This window comes from Anabrus simplex, chromosome 5, assembly GCF_040414725.1.
Source record: "Anabrus simplex isolate iqAnaSimp1 chromosome 5, ASM4041472v1, whole genome shotgun sequence".
Classification (NCBI taxonomy): domain Eukaryota; kingdom Metazoa; phylum Arthropoda; class Insecta; order Orthoptera; family Tettigoniidae; genus Anabrus; species Anabrus simplex.
This window is the reverse complement of record NC_090269.1, coordinates 193095027-193118746: the sequence shown is the minus strand read 5'-3', so window position 1 is coordinate 193118746 and position 23720 is coordinate 193095027. Positions and strand designations below refer to the sequence as shown.

The 23720-nt window shown below is 38.3% G+C and overlaps 1 protein-coding gene across 1 annotated transcript in view; it reads right to left on the bottom strand.

The window, feature by feature from the left end:
• Positions 1-23720, bottom strand: part of LOC136874430 (X-linked retinitis pigmentosa GTPase regulator-interacting protein 1) — a 1071624-nt gene that overhangs the window by 354589 nt on the left and 693315 nt on the right. Inside the window, exon 17 of the mRNA XM_067148064.2 lies at positions 8024-8904. Coding sequence (XP_067004165.2) covers positions 8024-8904 — 881 coding nt within the window. The remainder of the gene's footprint in view (positions 1-8023; positions 8905-23720) is intronic.

Below are 23720 nucleotides of genomic sequence, written 5' to 3'. Positions count from 1 at the left end.
TTCACTATCTCTGCGTTTCACACAAAACCCAGAACATTTTTCATTAGCATCCTGACAACAAATACAAGATCTGTTGGTGATCTACCAGGCCTAAAGCCATATTGTTCCCCTTCTAAAAGTGGTTCTACAATTTCTCGGAATCTATCCTCTATAATTTTTTCCAGAATTTTTAGTGCATGAGAGAGTAGAGTGATGCCACGGTAGTTGCTACATTTCCGTCTGCTGCCTTTCTTGAATTTAGGTAAATTATACCTTTCTTCCAGTCTTCTGGGATGGTATTTTGCTGCCATACTACATTTAGGAGTCTATATAGCCATTGGATTGCTGGGGTTCCTCCTGCTCACAACATGTCCATACTTAACTCATCTATTCCTGCAGCTTTCCCTTTCTTCATACTCTTCTCTTCTCTATCTCTAGCCATGTGATTGGTGGCTCCATATTTTTGCTGGGCTTTTCACTTTTACTGAATTCTTCTCTGTTTTGAATTACATTTGATGCCTCTCCATTCAGGAGCTTGTCAAAGAAGGTCTTGAATCCTAATTCCATCTTCCTCTTGTACTACAGATCCATTGTCCTGCTCTATTACCTTGATGTCATCTAGGTTATTTTGCTTGTTTTTAATTACTCTGTAAAGAAGTTTCTTGTTTCCTTGCTGTCCTCTTCCAACTTTTCCACAAACTCATACCATTTTTTCTCTTTCTCTTCTCTTACTATCCTCTTAGCTGTAAGTTTTTTTGCCCTGTAGAGTTCCTGTAGTTTAGTCATTTCTTGGCCACCTGGATCTTGTGCATCTCTTCGCTTTTCTTTGTCTAGCATCTTTTTTGCCCAATTTCTCTCTTTTATAGCCAATATGACTCTGTCACTCCACCAAAGTGTCTCTTTTTCTTTCATGGTTGATCCTGTTACTCCACATAGGTCTTTAGCTTCACCCACCAAAGCATCTTTAAAAATTTCCAATCTTCTTCTACTGTATTCATTTCCCCTTTTGGTGAGTGTCTCTGTATCCTTATTTTATATTCTTCCTTCAGCTTAGCTTCTTCTAATTGCCAAGTTTTCACTTTATGTTTTCTTTTTCTTTTCTTTGGGGTTGTGTGAGCCACATGATTTAGGTCTGCAATGAATAATCTATGATCACTGTCCATACTCTCACTGAGGATAACTTTGACATCAGTTACATATTTCGCTCCTCCTTTGTTAGTGATGATATAGTCGATGAGAGACTTATGTTTTCCATCCCAGCTATATCTTGTTATCTTGTAGCTGTCTTGTTTTTGAAAGAAGATACGTAGGTGGATCAAAAGGTTAGTTGCACTACCGCGCTGCAGCTGCGCACTGTGTGTCGCAAACATGGGCACAGCAGAGGGTCAGACACTGCCCACACGTCTGTTAGGCAGGTCGCTGTGGTGTCTCGTCTAGTATTGTGTGAATAGCAGCCAAATGCAATGGCGTGTCAACTGGACGTTCACTCCAAATATGAGGTGTGTGTGACAATCCGATTCCTATGGGCCAAAAGGAAGAATTGCACGGACATTCATCATGAAATTAGTGCTGTGTATGGGGAGTGAGCCATTTCCCGGGAAGGTGTCGTAAAGTGGTGTCAGCAATTCGAAGCCGGATGCACGGATATCACGGACAACCATCGCGAAGGCAGGCCCACAATGTCAAGGACCCGAGCAAAGGGCAAAAGTGTGAATGCGATCATTAGACAGAACCGGCGCATTAAACTGAGAGAAATCATGATGCAGCTGAACATTTCCAACTACTATTATCTCAAAAGGAACCAGACCATATGGAAATTCTCCAATATTAAAAGCAAATAAATGAAAATCAATATTTTATAACTTCAAGAACCAACGACCATTACCATTGCTCAACTTTCCATAAGTTTTTAACAATACGCCATCTGACAACTAAATGGAATGTGTTTTCTGATTTTTATCTCTATTGTAATATCTTTTATTTCATAATCGTCAAATAATTATCATGTTTTTAGACTCCAATATTATCACAAATATTGTCAAATAACAGCATACTACATTTTATTTTGTAATAGTGTTTAACAATCTCCAATACATTTTAAACGACATAGTTTTTAACAGCATTCATAAATTAGTTCCAATCAGGTACCTGATCTATCCTAAGGTGAAAAATGTGGCTGATGATGCCTACTATTGATAGGCAAAACATGTACCATATAATATATTAATATCATGTTAACAACTTTGATAAGGACAATGTCCTAATTTTTAAAATTGTATTGTATTGAATAGGTGGATGAGTAATAAAACATTCAAGTGTTATTTAATGTAGCTGAACATGTCGTACGGCAGTGTGTTCACCATTGTTCACAAGGATTTTGGATATCGTAAGCTGTTTCAAAGATGGGTCCCACGTCCTCTCACCGATGAGCACAAGGGACAATGTTTCCAATCCTCCCTGGCATTTTTGCAACGCTATGCCGCATACGGCAACGGGTTTCTGCAGCGAATCGTCACAGGCGACAAAACGTGGGTCCACCACTTCACCCCCGAAATGAAGCGAACATCAATGGAATGGATGCACCCCTTATCACCACAACGAAAGAAGGCCAAGGTTCAACCTTCAGCAGTAAGGTTATGGCGACAGTGTTCTTTGATATGGAGGGTTTGCTGTACGTGGAATTCATGCTGAAAGGAACGACGATCAACGTGGCGTCGTATTGTCAAATGTTGCACCGGTTGTGTAAAGCGATTAAAGAGAAGCGCTGGGGGAAATTGAGCGCTGGTGTGATTTTGTTGCATGATAACGCAACACCTCACAAGGCCCACCAAATGAGAGAACTGCTGCAGCGTTTCAAGTGGGAGGTCTGGCAACATCCACCCTACAGTCCCGACCTAGCGCCATGTGACTTTCATCTGTTTGGTAAGCTCAAAACGGAGCTTGGTGGTCGACTTTTCCAGACCAATTAGGAGGTGAAGCCCGCTGTCTCTGAGTGGTTGCAGAACGCTGGTGGAAATTTCTATCCATCCGATATTGACAAGTTGGTTGTGCGTTCGCAGAAATGTTTGGAGTCTCTTTGAAACTATGTGGAAAAGTGATGTTACAGTGTGTGTCGGTATAGTCGTGTTGCTGTTGTTTAGGTGGTATAATAAATGGCCATAACTGGGAAGTGCAACTTATTTTCTGATCTGCCCTCATATTTTTGATGATCAATACATTTCTTCTGCACAAATCAAGCAGTTGTTTGCCTTCTGTATTTCTGTTCCCAAACCCATGTGGTCCAATGATTTCCTCATAACCAAGTCTGTCTGTCCCCACTTAGCATTTAAGTCCCCAATGATGATGACATTTTCTTCATCAATTATATCTTGACAGAATTGATCCTTCTCTTGAGCACTACATCCAACCTGTGGTGCATATACCTGCACTACCGTGTCGTTTGTGGACTCCAGCTGCATACATAATTCTTTTTTTTTTTTTTTTGCTAGGGGCTTTACGTCGCACCGACACAGATAGGTCTTATGGCGACGATGGGATAGGAAAGGCCTAGGAGTTGGAAGGAAGCGGCCGTGGCTTAATTAAGGTACAGCCCCAGCATTTGCCTGGTGTGAAAATGGGAAACCACGGAAAACCATTTTCAGTGCTGCCGATAGTGGGATTCGAACCTACTATCTCCCGGATGCAAGCTCACAGCCGCGCGCCTCTACGCGCACGGCCAACTCGCCCGGTCATACATACATAATTCAATGATCCTATCATCCTTATAGGATACTTTAGTTATGGCATCCATGTCTTTTGTTATCAGAAATGCTACACCATTTCTGGCCTCTTCCTCGCGTCCGCTCCATACTAATTTGTAGCCATCTATGAGAATCTTGCTACCTGCCTTTCTCATTTTTTTTTTTTTTTCACTCATTCCTAATATGGATAGACTTTGCCTCTCCATAACATCGATAAGTTCTTCAGTTTTTCCAGTCAGGGTCAAAATATTCATAGTCCCAATTCTTACATTGTTCTTCGGACACATTTGTCTTTCATCGGAGCCATGTTGGCCGTCATACCTGCCAGAGCTGCTTTGAAAATGTCATGTACCATTTTATTTAATTTTGGAAATGTGAACGCTTGATATATTGTTTTTATGATTTTAACTTTCTGGACTGGTGAAGACAATTATTTATAATTGGAACTCTAAAGAACATTGCAAGAATTGTGTTCAAAGAAATATTAGTATTTAAAAATTATTTTGTGTCTAGTTGTAGAAGGTAATTATTAATTTGTGGAATTTTAGGTATTATGTATTTATTTTAGAGGCAGGGTGTGCTTACACGTGCTGTGTTTTTGCCAATAAAATTGGTATGTCACAATAGAATGATCTCGAACTTCCCCTGCGGAAATCTGGTGAATTGTAATTGGTTGGAATAAAAACATTTTTAACTGGTGAATATGGATGTTGGGAGTGATGGGATTGCCCCATTTGTCACATGATGATCAGACCATTTCTGTCTTCGGGCTCCTCGTGAGAGTGAAGCAAGTTTTCCGCGTCTTTGATTGCTGACCAGCTTAGCGGGCAGACGTGCTCCGGCCGTCCATCCCATCGTGGAATATCTACCTTGGGGTAAGCACTATTTCCTTGGGTTTCAGCCTCTAACTTATTTTAATGTAAATTTTCATTGGAATGTAAAATTTAATGTGTGTGTCGGAGTTTACCCTAGACATCGGCATTCGCCAGTATATTCCTCAAAATGACTTAGCTTTTCAGCGTTTTTGTTTCTGGAGGCAATTCCTTTTTGCTTTTGGTTTATGAATATTGTAATTAACAAATAAATTTAGATTTCCCTTGGGGTTGCCTCCTATAACTCTGTATCAGCTTCTGTCTTAAGATTTTAAGTCCCCTACTGTTCTAAAAGTTTTTTTATTATTATTATTATTATTATTATTATTATTATTATTATTATTATTATTATTTAGTTAATTTAAAGATCCATTAGTACGTACCTTGTATTTACCGGAACTATCCATTTCCTTAATTTGCGTCTACTATGTTACCTTTTTGTTTGGTTCATTAATTTAATTTTTTGTACCTTATCTTCAACTTGTTAATTTAGTAAACTAAGGGTTGAGGGTGATTGGCATGTATCTTTTCTTATCCACAACAGATATTTTCACATGGACCTCATAGGGTTTCCATGCCACTTCCACATCCTTTCCTTAGTTGCCATTTTAGTCTACCTGTAATTTAGTTTTAAGTAACCTTGAGTATGTGTTAATTTTCATTATCATAATTTTTTATTATTATTTTGTTGGTGTTACCTGTTGTGAGGTAACAGTCTTCTCTGTCTTCTTTTATAATGTGGAGACACTGACTGTTAGTGCATCAGATATGAAGAAAGATGCTTCTGAATGTAATTTTGGAGAAGAATGCTCACTGAGTGAGTGTCTGCATGGTTTGGGTAACGTAGCTATTGGCTTGCATTCGGGAGATAGTGGGTTAGAACCTTACTGGCAGCAGTCCCAAGGATGGTTTTTCGTAGTTTCCCATTTTTACACCAGGCACATGCTGGGGTTGTACCTTAATCAAGACCATGGACACTTCATTCCTACTCTTAGCCCTCCTATCCCGCTGTTGCCATAAACCTATCCGTGTCAGTGCGACATAAGGACATAAAATCACTTTTAAACACAATGAAAATTGAGAAGAAATTGTCCACTTCCTGTCTCTGACAAGAACTGCAGTTCTGTGGTCACATTGCCCATAGAAGAGGTGAATCTCTGGAGAAGGTAGTAGTGTTTGGTAGAAGACCATGCGAGAGAGTGCCACTATGATGGTCTCATAGAATTAAAAGTTGTGTTGGTCCTACAATTCTCGCAACGTACAGAAAAGCACATGAGAGAACAATGTGGAGAACCCCAAAGAAAAAAAAATCAAGGACAATCGTGATCCTCACCAATGAGGGAACAACCAAGAGAGAGCTATGGGGTTCAACAGTGTTTTCCCAACTCTGTCTCTTTTTACCAACTTGGCCATTCAGATTAACCATAATGGTAGTGTTGTTCTTTGTTATTTAGTCTTCCAAATCTATCAGGAACTGCTCTTTCTCCTCTATGGTACACCCTGCTTGTAGTGCATGTACTTGGAAACAGGTGTGATGTACATTGTCAATATCTTTGTGAAGAAGGAATGCAACTCCATTTTTGGCTTCCATTAGGTTTTTACTCCAGTGCAATATATAGCCATTCTGCAAGGACATCTTACCAGAACCTTCTAATTAGTCTCAGTCAATCAATGGCCCAAGGTTGTGCCTGACCATAAGGTTCAAGAACCTCCTTGGTTTTGTTGGTGAGGGTAAGGATACTGAGCGACCCAATTCACAGTCACTCTTTCTTCGATGTTTTTGTATTTTCCTGTAACACCAATAACTTTCAGGCATTTGGCTGCCATGCAATCATGAGTTACATTAAGAACTATAATGTCCAGAACTTATTTTATTCTACATCTGAGGCTTGTTTTAGTTCTGAAAGTACAATCCTATCCACCATAGGTCAGCTATCCCTAATATGGGTTCACCAGAGTGCTGTTAGCTGTCACTTTTTAGAGTTCCTGTAGGACTTTCACAGCTGCCACAGCAGTTCTGGGACTAAGAGACCTGACTATGTGTGGCTAGTTTATATTTGGAAGATAGTGAGTTTGAACTCTACTATCAGCAGTTCTTTGTTTCCCAATTTTACACCAGGCAAATACTGGTGCTGTACTTTAATTAAAGCCATGGTTGCTTCCTTCCTAGTCCTAGTTCTGTCCTATCATTAGCATAAGACCTATCTGTGCTGGTGTGATGCAAAACAAATAGTGCAAAAAAATTGCGGTCCCAGGGCATACTAAGTCCCTGCTGTTTTTCACTCTTACAGACAATCCCCTACTTTGTGCCATGGCCTGTCTCCCATGATATGGACGAGGGTTTGGACTTACGGGAGATTATACAGCTGTATATGTATCAAATAATATATAGCCTACTGCACACTTTGACTATCCCTGAACTTCAACACTGTGTTTTGAAAAAAATCTGTTATATCATTTTGCCGAATAGGCAGACACATATTGAATTGAATCTAATTTTGACTCGTGTATAACTCATCTGAGATAAAAATATGGCAAAAACTTTTCAAGTATACACACAGAATTATAATTTGATTTATATAGAAAGAAATACAGTATACAATAAATATACTGACAAGTTGGCGTGGAAAGAGAGAGTAACAGAAAGAGAGGATGAGGGACGTGAAAACAAACACAAAAGGATAAGGATAATCTTGACATCTTCATACACTACTGTCTTCAAGTAGACAGGCTCTCTCCTCATAACTCCTAGCTTTTCTAATTTCCTTTTTTCTCAGGCCCTATACGCTCATTTCTGCTTTCTAGCTCCCATACTTACCTGTTATTGTGTTTAACACCTGTATTCACTTTTATCTTTCTGTCTCATGCCTTTTCTTGTGCTTATCCAGTCTCACATGAAGAATGAAGTTCTGTCAAGATGGCCCCTAAATGAGTGTTGAAGCTCACTCTCCACACCGACAGTCACTGTGTATATCCTATTATGTGTTCCTTTCTCTATATAAAAGTTAATGTCAAAATATTTTATGAAATAAAACTTGCATCAAAACCCATATACTTTTATCACACCTGTACGACGACTGTAGTTAATGTTAATTGGGGTCAAATACGTGAGTTCTTGCTGCACATATAACCGGGCGAGTTGGCCGTGCAGTTAGGGGCGTGCAGCTGTGAGCTTGCATCCGGGAGATAGTGAGTTCAAACCCCACTGTCGGCAGCCCTGAAGATGGTTTTCCGTGGTTTCCCATATTCACACCAGGCAAATGCTGGGGCTGTACCTTAATTAAGGCCATGGCTGATTCCTTTCCATTCCTAGGCCTTTCCTATCCCATCGTCGCCATAAGACCTATCTGTGTCGGTGCGATGTAAAGCAAATAAAAAAAAAAGGCTGCACATATGTTTATATGAGGACTAGTGCTAAGATTTTCTGCTTACCTGAAGAGAACGAAGTGAGTAATTTCTCCAGTTACTCTCCTCAAACACACTACTAATATCTCCTTCAGAATCAGAAGTAGGATCTGGCATGCCCTTTGCTATAGAATCACTTGGTGTATCCTCTACTTCCTCTTTAGAGCTATTAGTATCACTTCTGATGGGTGTGATGACTGCACTAGAAAACTGTTTGCCATAATTGAAAGAGATTGATCTTACACTCCCCTCAGATTCCTTTCCTTCAAATTCATTTGCATATACACTATTATAATTATTTTCAGTAGTACCGGTACCAGTCATAAGACCGAGTATCATTGTTGACTTTTCAGTCAATTTAGGTTTAAGAAGATCAGAAGTTCTGCTTAAGTCAGAAGGGACAATATTTTCTTCTGCAGACAAGGTGGTCTGACTTTGCTCCTTAGTATCAGTTGAAATAACTAGCTTCCTCAAACTGCTCTGTATTGCCTTTTGAGAAATAGGACTAGCAATACCTGATGGTCTTTCTGATCTTAGAGATTTTCTAAAAGTCACGAAGCTTCCTATTTGATCAGAAGGTTTCTGTGGAACAGGAGTAGAACTGGTATGTAACTGTGTAGCCAATCTATCTGACGGAACTCTCTCACAGGAACATGTTGCCGGTTTTATATCAGAACCTGGCAGAACTGCATCAGTTTTTACCACAGATGATGATTGTTCCACTGACTTCCCAACATTCTCTTCATGCTGAGAAAGAGAAGTTTTCTCTGCTTCTTTTGATGTAATGGGCTTAAATTCCTGTAAAGGAGGAGACTGGCATTGTTGATTACACTGCCCATCACTAGAACTGCATATTTCAGGACGAATATTTCCTGCCTCCTGTCCTTCTGTTGCACATGATGATTCATCTATAAAAAATATAGAAAACAAAGAAATAAGAGTCTACTAAGCCAATTAAAGAAATAAAAAAATAGGTTTCGAGTAACAAACCACAAATTTATTAAACTGACTGCGAATATCAATTAATCAAAATTGATCATGATTTTTAATATGTTAATGTTGATGGGTATGGTTGCTTTTTAGTGGTAAACTGCAGAAATGCAATCTACTGTACATATTTCTGGTTGTAATGGGCTAGCAAAGTGCATAATTTCATTCAGGGGTGACAACCAATGATATTTATATGTCTCCTTATTGGGGTGACATGCAATTATTAGCCGCCCCCCCCCCCCAACGGCACTTAATGCCCTTGAAAAGACTTTGGCCTGCCCAGCGACCGCTGCTCAACCCGAAGGCCTGCAGATTACGAGGGTCCATGTGGTCAGCACGACACATCCTCTTGGCCATTTTACAGTTGTGTAAAACTAATTAATAACTCAAAGTATATGTACTTCATGCGAAGTGAGCCATAATTACATATAACAAAATGTCCGCCTCTGTAGCCTAGCAATTAGCACTAATGGCTGCCATCCTTGGCCGCCCAAGTTCAATTCCTCATACTGCCAAAATTTAAGAATGGCAGGATGGCTGGTATATGGTTAAAGCAGTACAAGCAGCTCACCTCACCTGGGGGGGTATGCCTGAAAAGAGCTGCACCACCTTGGGACAAGAAAGCAAGTTTACTTCTGTACTTATGAAGAGATAGAAGAAAAGCTTGAAAAGAAAACACGAGATGTTAAAATTTTAGACTTGTGATGTGAAGCTAACACTTTTTCCCAGTTGGATTTGGACAGTAGTTTGTATAGAGAGGACATTAGCCAAGAATTTGGTGCTGAATCATGTGATGACTATACCATCTTACCAGGAAGTGACAATTACTGCAAAACATTCAGAGGTATAGAGAAAAAAATTTGAATTCATTGGTAATCCCAGCTTCAAATTTTGTCTTAACACTACTTTTCAACTGGACAATTTTTATCACATCATAGTAACTGACGATGTAATAAAATGATGGTGTAGACTGAGTAAGCATAGCAGATTCAATCAGTGATCTGATATCAATTATGCCAACATGAAAAATTTCTTAGGTTTATTGATGTGGATGGGCTTAGCACAGTTTCCAAAGTTGCATAATTATTGGTCCAGAAAAAACAGACTAAATATGAACTATATTGTGGTCATGTAATGAAGCACAACATTTCTTATTGATTTTGCATTTCTGACATTTCAACAGTGAAGCAAACCAAGTTCAAATTTTCCCGCTTGTTCCAAAGCTCAATAAGAAATTTAAGCATCCAAGTGAGCCACAAGAAGCATTGGTCATTGATGAATCTTTTATCATGGCAAGTGAACAACTGCTGGCCCAGTATTACCACACACAACAACTGTTGTGATGGAAATTTTGGATCCATTTTAAACCATGGATCAATGTTGTTTGCAGACAATTCCTACATGTCTATTGGCCTGGCAAATAAACTCCAAGCTAGATGCACTCATTTTGGTGGTACCTTGCAGAATAATCCACGAAGATTGGTTAGAGGAGGGTCCAGGACATGCAAATCCCTCTTGACAGCATCCCAGATGTGTTCAATGGAATTGAAATCGAAGCTCCTTAGAGGCCAGGTAAGCATCTTCATATCCGTGGAGTGTTCGTCCAACCAGTCAGTCACAATTTGGGAGTGATGGGCTGGAACATTGTCTTGGTGAAGATATAGGTTGCCTGCAGGGTTCTGGAGGAGAACAAAGGGGTGAACATGATCTGCCAGCAGGTTGCTCTTAACATCTAAGCTAGCCAGCGGTACCCTTGTCATCAGCGAGTTGTACTCCGTGACAGTTGACCCTGGTGGGGGTGGTTTTGTCCAAATCCATGTACTCACAGTACACTCTTGATATCATGGCCCTTGAAATATCCATTGCCAATGTAATGGCAAAACACTTCTAGCCTCCGTTAAGTGTGCTCCCAGTTAACATGTGAGTTTGTAGGTGTATTCTCTGAGAATCTGTGTAAAACTTCACTAAATACATATGTACTAAGTTCCAAAGTGTGCTAGAGTGAGCTTCTGTGTAATCGCGAAGTGGCAATTGAGAAAATTAATTATTCTAACTGCACCGCGAGGGTACACCTGCGCCGTTCATTTAAATCAAGCACCTTGTGAAATGACATCTTACACTTAAAACTTGAAACAACTAGAGCAAGAAGTTCGAACTTTGGTCAACAGATGTCGCTACTAAAGTGATAAAGTAATTTTGTATTCCTAGGTTTACTACATTGAATTGATTGTCTTTTGTTTTGGGTATGTTAAAGTTGTCAACAATTCAACCTCCTTCCATCAACTTCAAAAGTGGCCAATAAGAAATTTTTGGTATTTAATTTTCAACCAATCAGTGTTTTCTTCTATATATTTAATTATCCAATAAAAATCTTGGGGTGTGTCAGCCCTTAGTCCAGATCTCTCTCGAACCTTCCTCTCGGGTACAAAAGTTGGCCATTTTTGGAGCTACCTTGCTTTCTTGATCATCCAGTGTACTGAGTGTGTGCTAATAGTGGAGGCAGGGGTGTTTCGCACTTCATTGAGCAGTCCAGCACAATAAGGTAATTGCAGCCATATACTAACTAGGTTATAGCCACTGAGAGGTAACCTGAGGGGAAGGTTTCCAGTCTTTAAATTTCCGATCTCCAATAATGTAAACTTCTTCTTCAAATGTAATCTTTAAACTAGCCTAGAAACTTAGCTTAAATTTAGGAATAGAGAGTGCGACACCCTGTCGAGTTCCCTATCAACTTGTATTTGAGATGACTATGTTTTTGTAACCGTTTTCTATCTGTAGCTTGTAACTTAAATTTTCTCTATCTAGTCATCTCAGTAGTACCATATGGGATTAGCCTCTGTAACACCTGGCAGTGAGCCCTACTAGGGTTTTAAACTTTGAAGTATCGTCGCCATAAGACATATCTGTGTCGGTGCGACGTAAAGCAAAAAAAAAAAAAAAAAAAAAAAAAAAAAATTTGAAGTGTCATTGTCAAGGAGTGCAAGTGTCTGTCTCTGCATCATTTTGATTTTTGGGCTAGTAACTTTAACCTGTATTTTTTTCTTCCCACCAAGACCCGGTAGTATGAGTATTCGATACTCCTGTAAAACGCAGTTATTTCTGTTAAGTGGTTAAACTGTTGAGTATTGAATACAGTGAAATCTATTTGAACTACTAAATATAGGTTGTGCCTCGAGAAGCCTGGAAACTGTAAATTTTCAGTGAGCAAAGTTGCTCGGGTTGTAATGGTGTAAGGTTAGGAGCGCAGTCTCCTAGTTATTCATAGAAATTTGACACTCTTTCTTTGGTAGTCATGTTATTAAGACTCTCTAAAAGAAATTGGGAGAAATGTCTCCTTGTCTTTCGAATGCATGGAGGAATGGTGCTCAAATAGCATTTGTAAAATTGGAGGTTCCAGTTCAGATGAGTAATTGACCAATTTTGTTGATTCTCTGATTTCTCCCGCCTTGTATGTAAATTACTGTACCTGAAATCTTGTTCCGTCGCCGAGCAACTTACTTTGTTAATATGTTTTGCATTTTTAAAAAAGGAGAAAAGAAATATAACTTTAATTTTAAAGCTTTTAATTAATCTTTGATTGTAGTAGATAGACCCATTCATGCCCGTACCTTCTTTCACCTGTGTCCACCACAAAACATCGTAACACTAATGTGGGCAGAAACAGCAACACGGGCATAAGAGGAACGAGACAGCAGGTGAGGCTGCTGCACAGGCAAACCTAGCCAACACCATGTTGCAGCAGGTAAGGGCTGCCCTGCAGTCGCAGGACATTCTTTCAGCGATCGTTGCCGCTATAACAGAGAGTGTGACTAAAGCTGTCATAGAACAGTTTAATGTCTCACTTGACTTTAATAAAGACAAACTAAGTGAAGTGAAAGCCAATCTCAATAAAATGGATGCTGAACTGAAGGTCGAACTTCAACATAAAACTATTTTTCTTTTTTGCTAGTGGCTTTACGTTGGACTGACACAGATAGGTCTTGTGGCGATAATGGGATAGGAAAGGCCTAGGAGTTAGAAGGAAGCGGCTGTGGCCTTAATTAAGGTACAGCCCCAGCATTTGCCTGGTGTGAAAATGAGAAGCCATGGAAAACCATCTTCAGGGTTGCCGACAGTGGGATTTGAACCCACTATCTCCCGAATGCAAGCTCACAGCCGCACGCCTCTAATTGCATGACCAAATTGTCCAGACAACATAAAACTGACGAACTGGAAATGTATCAGAGACGTAATAGTCTCCGGATATTCGGCGTGCCTGAGACATCTCAGGAGAACATTGACCAGCTCGCAATCAAGGTGTGCAAGGACAAATTAGGGATTGAACTAGGCACCCTCGATATAGATCGATCTCCCCGAGTAGGCAGGAGAGAGTCAAAAAATGCTAGAAGTCGACCTATAATTGTCAAGTTTGTTAGTTATAGGAAGCGAGAAGAAGTTTTCAGGAGCAAGTGAAAGCTAGCTGGTAGCGGGGTCACAATCAGAGAGGATCTCACTTGCACACGTCTTGATATACTGAAGGTCGCAATAGAGGAATATGGAATCTCGAACCATTGGACAATAGACGGATGCATTGTAGTCAAACTGGGGAACAACAAACGCCAAGTGACTACAATGAAAGAACTCGTAGAACGTCGCTAACGTTTGAATCAGCATGATCATTTCTCTTCTTCAGTGTGTTAATACTCAGAACATTCTCAAAATGTAATGGTAGAGCACATACTATTAAGAGGACTATTTTGACAGTTTTATCATTTTTTATAAACACTGTGTAATTTAAGGTATAACTAGATTTAAGTTAGTTCATATACATAACATATTCACACTGTGTAATTTTAGGTATAACTAGATTTAAGTTAGTTCATATGCATACCATATTAATTCAGTAAATTTAACACGTCCTGTTCGAGCATCAATAGTGCCTAAGTGACATCCATTAATTTTAAACCAATATCCTCAGTTTCGATTACATCTTGAGTAGTAACATAAGTAAAAATCATCAGTGTCAAGCGGTACCGGTTTTGACCACTGTTCTGGGTCATCATCAGCCGGTCACTTAAAATATGAAAAACAATGCACAGCAAAACAATAGGTGATGTATAAATCTTTTACCAGTTGCAGATCATGCAAACACCTTGACAATACCTTCTTAGTTGTGTACAATAGTTGCTAGATTTATTTAAGTTACTCTGACCTTTTGCCTCATCTATTAACAGTCAACCTTTCAGTACATGTATAACTCTGGCAAAATCATCGGATAACAGTTTGGGTGTCCCTGCTAATAATGGAATTCCAGTTCAGGATAATGACCCGTCCTTGAAGGATTTACTTTTGCCCTACCGTCAGAAAGCATTGCTAGTCACCCATGCTAATGTACAGTCACATTTGCCTCACTTAAATGATGTAACTGAAACATTTTCCGCATGTGATTTGTATGCCATTGTATTAATTTAAAGATAAGAATTTCATAATGTTCCGTATTGAACTGAGTTCACAATTTAATTGAAATAAGATATATAATGGTTCAAGCTTTTCAATACAAGTAGAGTTTGAAATGTAATGTTACATTCCTAGTTGATTACAAGCGGTACCGGTTTCGACCACTGTTCCGGGTCATCATCAGCCGGTCACTTAAAATATAAAAAACAATGCACAGCAAAACAATAGGTGATGTATAAATCTTTTACCAGTTGCAGATCATGAAGCACTATAACACTTTAGGGACTAGCACTGCATGTTGAAAGTTCCCAAAATCCTGAAAAGTCAAGGATCAATCACATACGTGAAGCCAGAAGCAAATTCTTGAAGAGCAGCAGAACATACGTGCTGTGCTTCCAAATGTTTATGAAACTCGATGAAAAATGAAATAGTTCAAGGCTCAAGCCTGCAAATGCTGCTAGGCATGAAATCGTACAATACAGTTTAATATACTTAACGATAGAAATATGTATTAATGTTTATAGAATCTCGTATGTCAGATTCTTGAAGTTTGGAGATGAAGAACAGTTGATATAAAAAACAATTGTGAAAAGAAAAAAGTTAAAAAGTGCAATATCAGGACAGTTGTAGTGATTACTTGGATTTGATTATTTGGACTCGGAAGACGGCGATGAATTGTATATGTAATGTATTTATTCATTTGGTCTGTTTGTATTTTGGGATTGTTTGATTTTATTATGGCTTTAAGATTGGTTCTTTATCATGTAAAGTAAGATGTATTAGGAAACACCACTTCCTGTTGTGTACACGTGCCAGATTGGCATGGATATTGCATCAGTTTCGTAATTTCTCGAGGCTTCCCCAATGTTCTTGGTCAGCATTAATTTCTGCACTCCTATTGGAGAAAATAAAAGTAAATGTGATTGGTAGGTGAAGGAAAAAGATCGGACGCTCATTGGCCGTTGTAAGATTTCCTAATTTCCGGAGAGAAGCGCTGTCGCTAGAGCCTTGCTCTGCCAAGGCGTCTTATCTGTTTGACCAGTGAAGGGAAAGGTTGCCTTCAAGGGTATGGGTCTTCTTGGCCCCGCCATCAGGTAAGCACTTTGTTTTTCACCTTTCAGGTATTTAGTTTCAAATGTAGTGTTTTGTTTAATTTATTTTACCGGAGCTTACCCGTATTTTCCTTCAGCTTCCAAATTTAATTAAATTACCATTTTCAGTAAGTCATGCCACATTTGTAAAGAGACAGTTCCCATTTTGTTGTTTTCGTAAATTATGTTCAATGCCTTTCGATGTAATTATTAACTATTAATTTCCCCTTGGGGCTGTCTCTTAGTTCTGCATCATCCTAGATGTATACACCTTTAGAAAAGGCACCTACCTCAGAAGTGTTTTTGAGGAGGCTGGCCGCTAAAAGTGCGCTGCATTAGGGTAATTATCTTAAATATATTTTCCGTATTTTTTATGAATAACCTTCTAAGGACATGTTACCAAAATTTTATTCCTTCTGACAGTTTTATGTAATTTAAAGGTTACGCCATGTGTGAAATTTTCCGAAATCAAGTTATATTAAGTAAAATCACTGAATTTGAACCTTCTGGTTATCATTGTAATTATTGTTTGATTTTTTTACCGATTTTAAAAGGTGTAATTTTGTGGATCATTTGAGCTTTCATTTCAATTTAATTTTAAGTAAAGGTATATTAATTTTGAATCATCACTGACTTCGCTTCTTCAGCAATGCCAATACCTTCCACTCCTGGATATGGTTCCCAGCCACCTTCCACACTATCCTTTCTTAGCCGTCACGTTTGTTAACCTGTTTGTTATGATTTTATTTTCGTGCAAGTTATTATCATTCCTCCTTGCGTCAAAATGTATTTCTGTGTAATGCTGAGTTTGCAAAGTGGTAAAATATTATTATTATTATCATTACTATAAACTATTATTTGTAACGTTCTTTAAGGGGTTACAGAATTCATAACCCAGAGGTCCGTGGATCGAAACCACGCTCAGCTACCATTCTGTAACCCCTTAAATAAGGTTACAAGTAATAGTTTATAGTAATGATAATAATAATAATAATAATAATAATAATAATAATAATAATAATAATAATAATAATAATAATAATAATAATATTTGCTACCACTTTTCAAACTCAGCATTACACAGAAATACATTTTGACGCAAGGAGGAATGATAATACCTTGCACGAAAATAAAATCATAACAAACAGGTTAACAAACATGACGGCTAAGAAAGGATAGTGTGGAAGGTGGCTGGGAATCATGTCCAGGGGTGGAAGGTATTGGCATTGCTGGAGAAGCGAAGTCAGTGATGATTCAAAATTAATATACCTTTACTTAAAATTAAATTGAAATGAAAGCTCAAATGATCCACAAAATTACACCTTTTAAAATCGGTTAAAAAATCAAACAATAATTACAATGATTACCCAGAAGGTTCAAATTCAGTGATTTTACTTATTATAACTTGATTTCGGAAAATATCACACATGGCGTAACGTTTAAATTACATAGAACTGTCAGAAGGAATAAAATTTTGGTACATGTCCTTAGAAGGTTATTCATAAAAAATATGGAAAATATATTTAAGATAATTACCCTTGTTACCGTGTTTTGGTGGATCAGCAGAGGTGAAAGAAGGTGCGGGCTGGAATGGGTCTAAGTACAAGTCCGAAAGATGAATTTAAAATTTAAATAAAGGTTATATTTTCAACAGATAACAAGATTTAACAATTTTTCACTAAGTGAAATAACAATGAATATTCAGGTACAATAATAATTTTACAAGCGAAAACACAAGTTAGGGTGTCTTTACAAATCCTGGACTTCGAGCCCCAATTTGACAATCCTTGAGCTCTCAGCTCACAACCACAAAATACCAAAGGGCAGAAAACCCCTAATTACATGGAGCACTTGCTCCCACCTAGTAATATCAAGCCTCCTAGAGGCACGTTTCAAAATACCAGAAAGAGCTGACCACTCTCAATCTTTCAAGCCTATCAAAGGCAACAACCAACATTACTACCAACTGCCCTCAAGGCACACCTATCAAGAAACAGGGGTATCTAGTACCCAATCTACTGGGCCTTTGTGGAAAAGGAACAGATTAATTAAATGTCCCCAAAAAAGAATCAAGATGAATGGAGGCGTGTACTTGCACTCCTACATGAAAGCTTGTTAAAACCTAAGTGGCGTTAAGCCGATACACAGGGGCTATTCCCATACTATAGAGGTGACTCGTATAAGAAAAATAATTTAACACATTAATGAAGAGAAGAAAATTGGTTATGAAAATGTAGTCACCTCAAATCCAAATTGAAGGGGAGCTCGAGAGGGTAAGGCACTCTCTATCCCCGATTTACAGTTAAAGTAATAAGAAAATGTTTACATAAGCTGGCACTAAATTACATTTTTGAACAGGTAGGATAATTTGAAAAGGTTTCGAACCTTCCCCAGGGGTTAAACTGCTGACCAAGAAAGAAATAAAGATGGTAATAGGCCTTTGCTGAAGAGCTGCTGCTCGAAGGAAGAGGCGCAACCCGCCCCCTGCTATACTTCCATACACTAAGCAAGATGTTGTTGAAGTGGCAACGAGCCATGAAAATCAGCAGTTTTTAAACCCTCATGGAAGATTCGAGACCTTTCATGAATAATTAAGACACACCCACAGGCGTTTATTGGTTCCCCAAAAGTTACAGATCAAAAATTGAGGAAGAAGGACACTATTGGTCCAAAATTAATTAAAGAAATTTGGGATTCGCTAAGTTCAAAATTGGCGGAAAGAAAGATTTATATTGCCAACCTACAAATGAAAGAACCAAATTTAGTTATAGGAAAACTTATGAGTATAAAATATCTTCAAGAAAAGTTCCATCACTTCGCACCAGGGTGCATGATCGTAGTTTTTGGTAGAGACATCTGTGAGAGAATGTCTACACTTCTTGATAATTAGTAAACAAAAACAATTCGATTAACACAGTGACATCTTCAGATAAACGGTTGAATTAATTCAGTTTTAAAGTTCAGAGTTTCAGCTGTAGAGGAGTAATTTTAAAGCAGAAAATTCAAATGTGCGGCGTATAGATGTACCAACCAGTACAACCCTAATGCAGCGCACTTTTAGCGGCCAGCCTCCTCAAAAACACTTCTGAGGTAGGTGCCTTTTCTAAAGGTGTATACATCTAGGATGATGCAGAACTAAGAGACAGCCCCAAGGGGAAATTAATAGTTTATAATTACATCAAAAGCGTTGAACATAATTTATGAAAACAAAAAAATGGGAACTGTCTCTTTACAAATGTGGTGCGACTTACTGAATATGCTAAGTCATTTTAATTAAATTTGGAAGCTGAAGGAAAATACGGGTAAGCTCCGGTAAAATACATTAAACAAAACACTACATTTGAAACTAAATACCTGAAAGGTGAAAAACAAAGTGCTTACCTGATGGCGGGGCCAAGAAGACCCATACCCTTGAAGGCAACCTTTCCCTTCACTGGTCAAACAGATAAGACGCCTTGGCAGAGCAAGGCTCTAGCGACAGCGCTTCTCTCCGGAAATTAGGAAATCTTACAACGGCCAATGAGCGTCCGATCTTTTTCCTTCCCCTACCAATCACATTTACTTTTATTTTCTGCAATAGGAGTGCAGAAATTAATGCTGACCAAGAACATTTGGGAAGCCTCGAGAAATTACTAAACTGATGCAATATCCATGCCAATCTGGCACGTGAACACAACAGGAAGTGGTGTTTCCTAATACATCTTACTTTACATGATAAAGAACCAATCTTAAAGCCATAATAAAATCAAACAATCCCAAAATACAAAAAGACCAAATGAATAAATACATTACGTATACAATTCATCGCCGTCTTCCGAGTCCAAATAGTCAAATCCAAGTAATCACTACATAAAGGAAAAATTTTTAAAGGGGGGCTAGGTCTGTAATTAATAACTGGCCTAATGGGGACACCGGCCTTGTGGATTTTAGGCATCACTTTAGCACAGTATATACAAAAATTCCTTAAACAACACTACAGATTCATGGCAAATAAATCCATAAAGAATTCCATAGGTTTCACTAAAGAATTAATTAAATTCCGATTACAGGACTACCATATTATCCATTCTATTGATATAGTAAATATGTTCCCTAACATCAAAACCAATAAATTGCTGCCCATCATTGCCAATAATCTGAAAAAATACAGTCGCTTAAGCAAGCTAGAAATTGATGAATTCATGGCCATTTTAAAATTGCTGATTAATAATAACTATTTTATTTTTAACCAGGTTATTGATAAACAGAATGGCCTTGCAATGGGGTCTCCAGCCTCAGGAATTTTGGCTGAAATTTATATAGATTATTTAGAGGACACACAAATAATTAATAATGAAAAATTCAAAAATGTTCTATTCTGGTCTAGGTTTGTAGACGATATATTTGTTATCCTAGATGAACGCATAACCAACGCCTCTACAACTCTTAATAATCTTAACACTATAGATACGGATATAAAATTTACTTTAGAATAAGAAATAGAAAAATCTATTAATTATTCGAACCTAAAAGATTAATAGACACACCTCTTCATTTTCTTTTAGTATGTACAGAAAACCCACACAAACTTCAGTTACAATAAGAAATGATTCAACCCACCCCGTAACTCACAAATCCGCAACCTATAACTGCTTAGTGAATCGCGCTTTTAGCATACTAATGTCCAAACGAAATTTGGACAAGGAATTGAACATCATTCAAGCTATGGCTAAAGCTAACGGTTTTAAGGGAAATTTTATAGAACGAATAATATGCAAATTCAAATATCGCCCTCATACGAACCTGATGAAATAGAGAACAGAAGCAAAGGAAATCGCAACTTTCACATATAATAAAGACGTGTATAGAATCACAAATATTTTCAAAAAAACATAACATTAGGAGTGCATTTAGGACAGATAATATAAGTGCAGCAGCTCTACATAATGCTTCAATTGTTAACAAAGTCGACCCCTATTCTAAATCAGGCGTATATAGATTCGAATGTAGAGACTGTGGAAGCAGATACATAGGACAAACTGGGCGTAGCTTTAATGTCAGATATCACGAACACCTCAACGCTGTAAAATATCGTAGATTCTCAGCGGTAGGCCAGCATATCCACGAGTATAAACATAAATTTACAGATATAAATGAAGACCTTGAGATCATGGAAACACTGGCTAAAGGTCAGAGGCTTGACATTACAGAAGCATGTTTAATACATCTAGATCAATATTATAATGCCAACCTTAATCTGAACAAAATCTCAGAAAAACCTAAGATATTATTTGACTGTCTGATTCTATTACTCAACAACTTAAAAATTTCAGAAAATTTGAACGTCTTCCGTACTCTACGTCACAAATTTGCGTATTACAGTCTACGTCCACAATGCCCCCTGGACCTTCTCCTAAACAGCCAATGTTCTGGAAACACCCGCTTCACCGCCCCTACTTGTCCTTCCCAAACGCTTCATCATACAGTACAAGACACAAGCAGACACACTCGTTGTGCTGCAGCCGTCAAGCGAGGTACACAGCTTTAGAGGTGAGTCAGGCGTTTCAATAATTCAATCAGTTCCTCTATCAATTTTCTCGCTTTGCTTTTAACTTAAGGTTTCATCATTACAGGTGCCTATTGAACTGAGAATCGTAGCCCGCTTAACAACTATAGGGCAAATTAATATCACAGTTCAACCGTCACATATACAACATCAAAAATACGACGTTTTTACTCAACAAAAATAAGAAGATGGCTCAGCTCTAATACTTCTTTTATATGCAACAAACTTTTAATTTAACAAAATAACATATACAAAAAATGAATATCTTAATGTCAAACGGACTGCATTCAACTTCAATCCTCTAATTTAGGATCGCATGTGAAACCAATATTATGAGTGTATAATATTATAGACATTAAGGAATCGAAGACCATTCATATACCAAATGAAGAATTTTATACTTTGACCTGCAAGGATCTCCTTGTCATACAAATTAGTTTTAACCTAGCATAATAAGATGTTAAATTTATGAGTGTATAATATTATAGACATTAAGGAATCGAAGACCATTCATATACCAAATGAAGAATTTTATACTTTGACCTGCAAGGATCTCCTTGTCATACAAATTAGTTTTAACCTAGCATAATAAGATGTTAAATTTAATTATAACATCATTCTATTGCCTGTATATAAGGAGTTAAGTATGATAATATGCTGTTCATTGTTTTGGCCGCCAAGTTTCTATACACTTTTCATGCAGCTGATGATGGTGTTAAAAATTATACACTGAAACATGTCCTGTAATTTAAATAAATAATATTGTAAACATCAGATAACAACATTGTAAATGTATTGAAAAGGTGGAACTTACTATAAGCTTGTTTAATTGTGTCTTTCTACAAAAACGACTTCTTCCTTCCAGTCGGTATTAAGAGCTCGATTCGCCTCTTCATATTTACGTTTCTCAGACAGCATTGCACTGTTCGGACACCAGGCCATAACTGTACTGAAACAGCACACAAAAACGGCACACAGAAAAGCATCGGCACTCGCTACTGCCTACCCGTGCTCGCGACCGGTTTCATCTCACGACACTCACTGACACACACTCCCGCTCAAAGCACTATCTAATGGAAGGCCGTGGAACTATCTTCACCTCCTATCTCTCACCACTGACCTACAGCGCTAATAATGTTAAGCCACACATCGCTGCTACTGACTGTCAGTGGCCACGGGATGTCATTAGATTCCATTAATTATATCATTTCATTTCACTCTAAGGTTGGTGTCAAGAGCCGCACGGGACTGACTCAAGAACCCCATGCGGCTCGCGAGCCTTGTTGTGGCCAGCCCTGATATAGAGTAATAAATAAGTTACAAGACTCTGAGCAACTGCGAAATGACCTCGATAAAGTTGTGAGATGGACAGTATGTAATGGTATGATGATAAACGGAAGGAAAGACATTCATTGGGGTAATCACATAAATGGGATTGTAAATAAAGGATACAGATCTCTTCACATGGTTATGAGGGTGTTTAGGGGTTGTAGTAAGGATGTAAAGGAGAGGGCATATAAGTCTCTGGTAAGACCTCAACTAGTGTATGGTTCCAATGTATGGGAACCTCACCAGGATTACTTGATTCGAGAACTGGAAAAAGTCCAAAGAACAGCAGCTTGATTTTTTGTGGGTGATTTCCAACAAAAGAATTGCACTACAAAAAGTTGCAAAGTTTTGGCTGGGAGGGTATGGGAGAAAGGAGACGAGCTGCTCGATTAAGCGGTATGTTATACCAATATAAACGGTCCATTATTGGACATTATAAGTTTCCAGTTACTCATTCCTGGTTGCCAGCATTTCGCCCCAGTGTGCTAAGTTGGGCTCATCAGTTGGTAAATAGCACACCCACTCATTCGGGACAAATATTTCAGGTTCCCTATGGGAATCAACATCCATATCATAAGCGGTATTGTAACAGTAAATGTGGTACTTCGGTAGAGATGAGACGCAGGGCGTGTACCATTCGTTGAAGTGCATACAGAGGGAGAGGGTTTGTTTAAAATAAATCTTAAAATTTTTTTCCAGAGTTTATTAAGAAATTGAAAGTAATGTCACCTCTGTACAGCGGATACAGTAGAAAATGTTCCTCGTCCTATGGCTGGCAATGTCTTTGGATTCCGGCAGCTCCATTTTCCATATCAGCGAACCACCATTCGTCCCCCGATGGAAGTTCTAGAAAATCCATTCGATGTCTTAAAGATCCATGCGACGTTAATGAATGGCGTTGAGGTAGTCCTTGTGAATGGTGAACATGAATGAACATCGTTAAGCCCTGGGGCGAGTTAATGTAAAGGCTGCTTCTGCACAGATGAGAGGAACGTTTATAAATCTTTATCACACGGTGAAATGTCACTCAATTTTGTCCCGTGTTAAGTGAAAGAATGCCACTAGACTCGAATAAGCATGTAAGTTAATACTCATAAAATAAAAGTCCACTCGAAACTTATCGTCGAGTTTAACAGAGTCACTTAAAGTTTGTGGCACTTGGTACAACGTAAGGTAATGCCGCATGACTTAGTTCTTTGAAGCACTGTTCAACATAATTCATTGAAAATAAAGATGTTCCACTCGTGAATTAGAACTCATTCACGTATTGAAAATAACATGAAATCAAAAGACGAAATTAATCGAGTATTGACAGTCCTTGGTTCGACTGTTC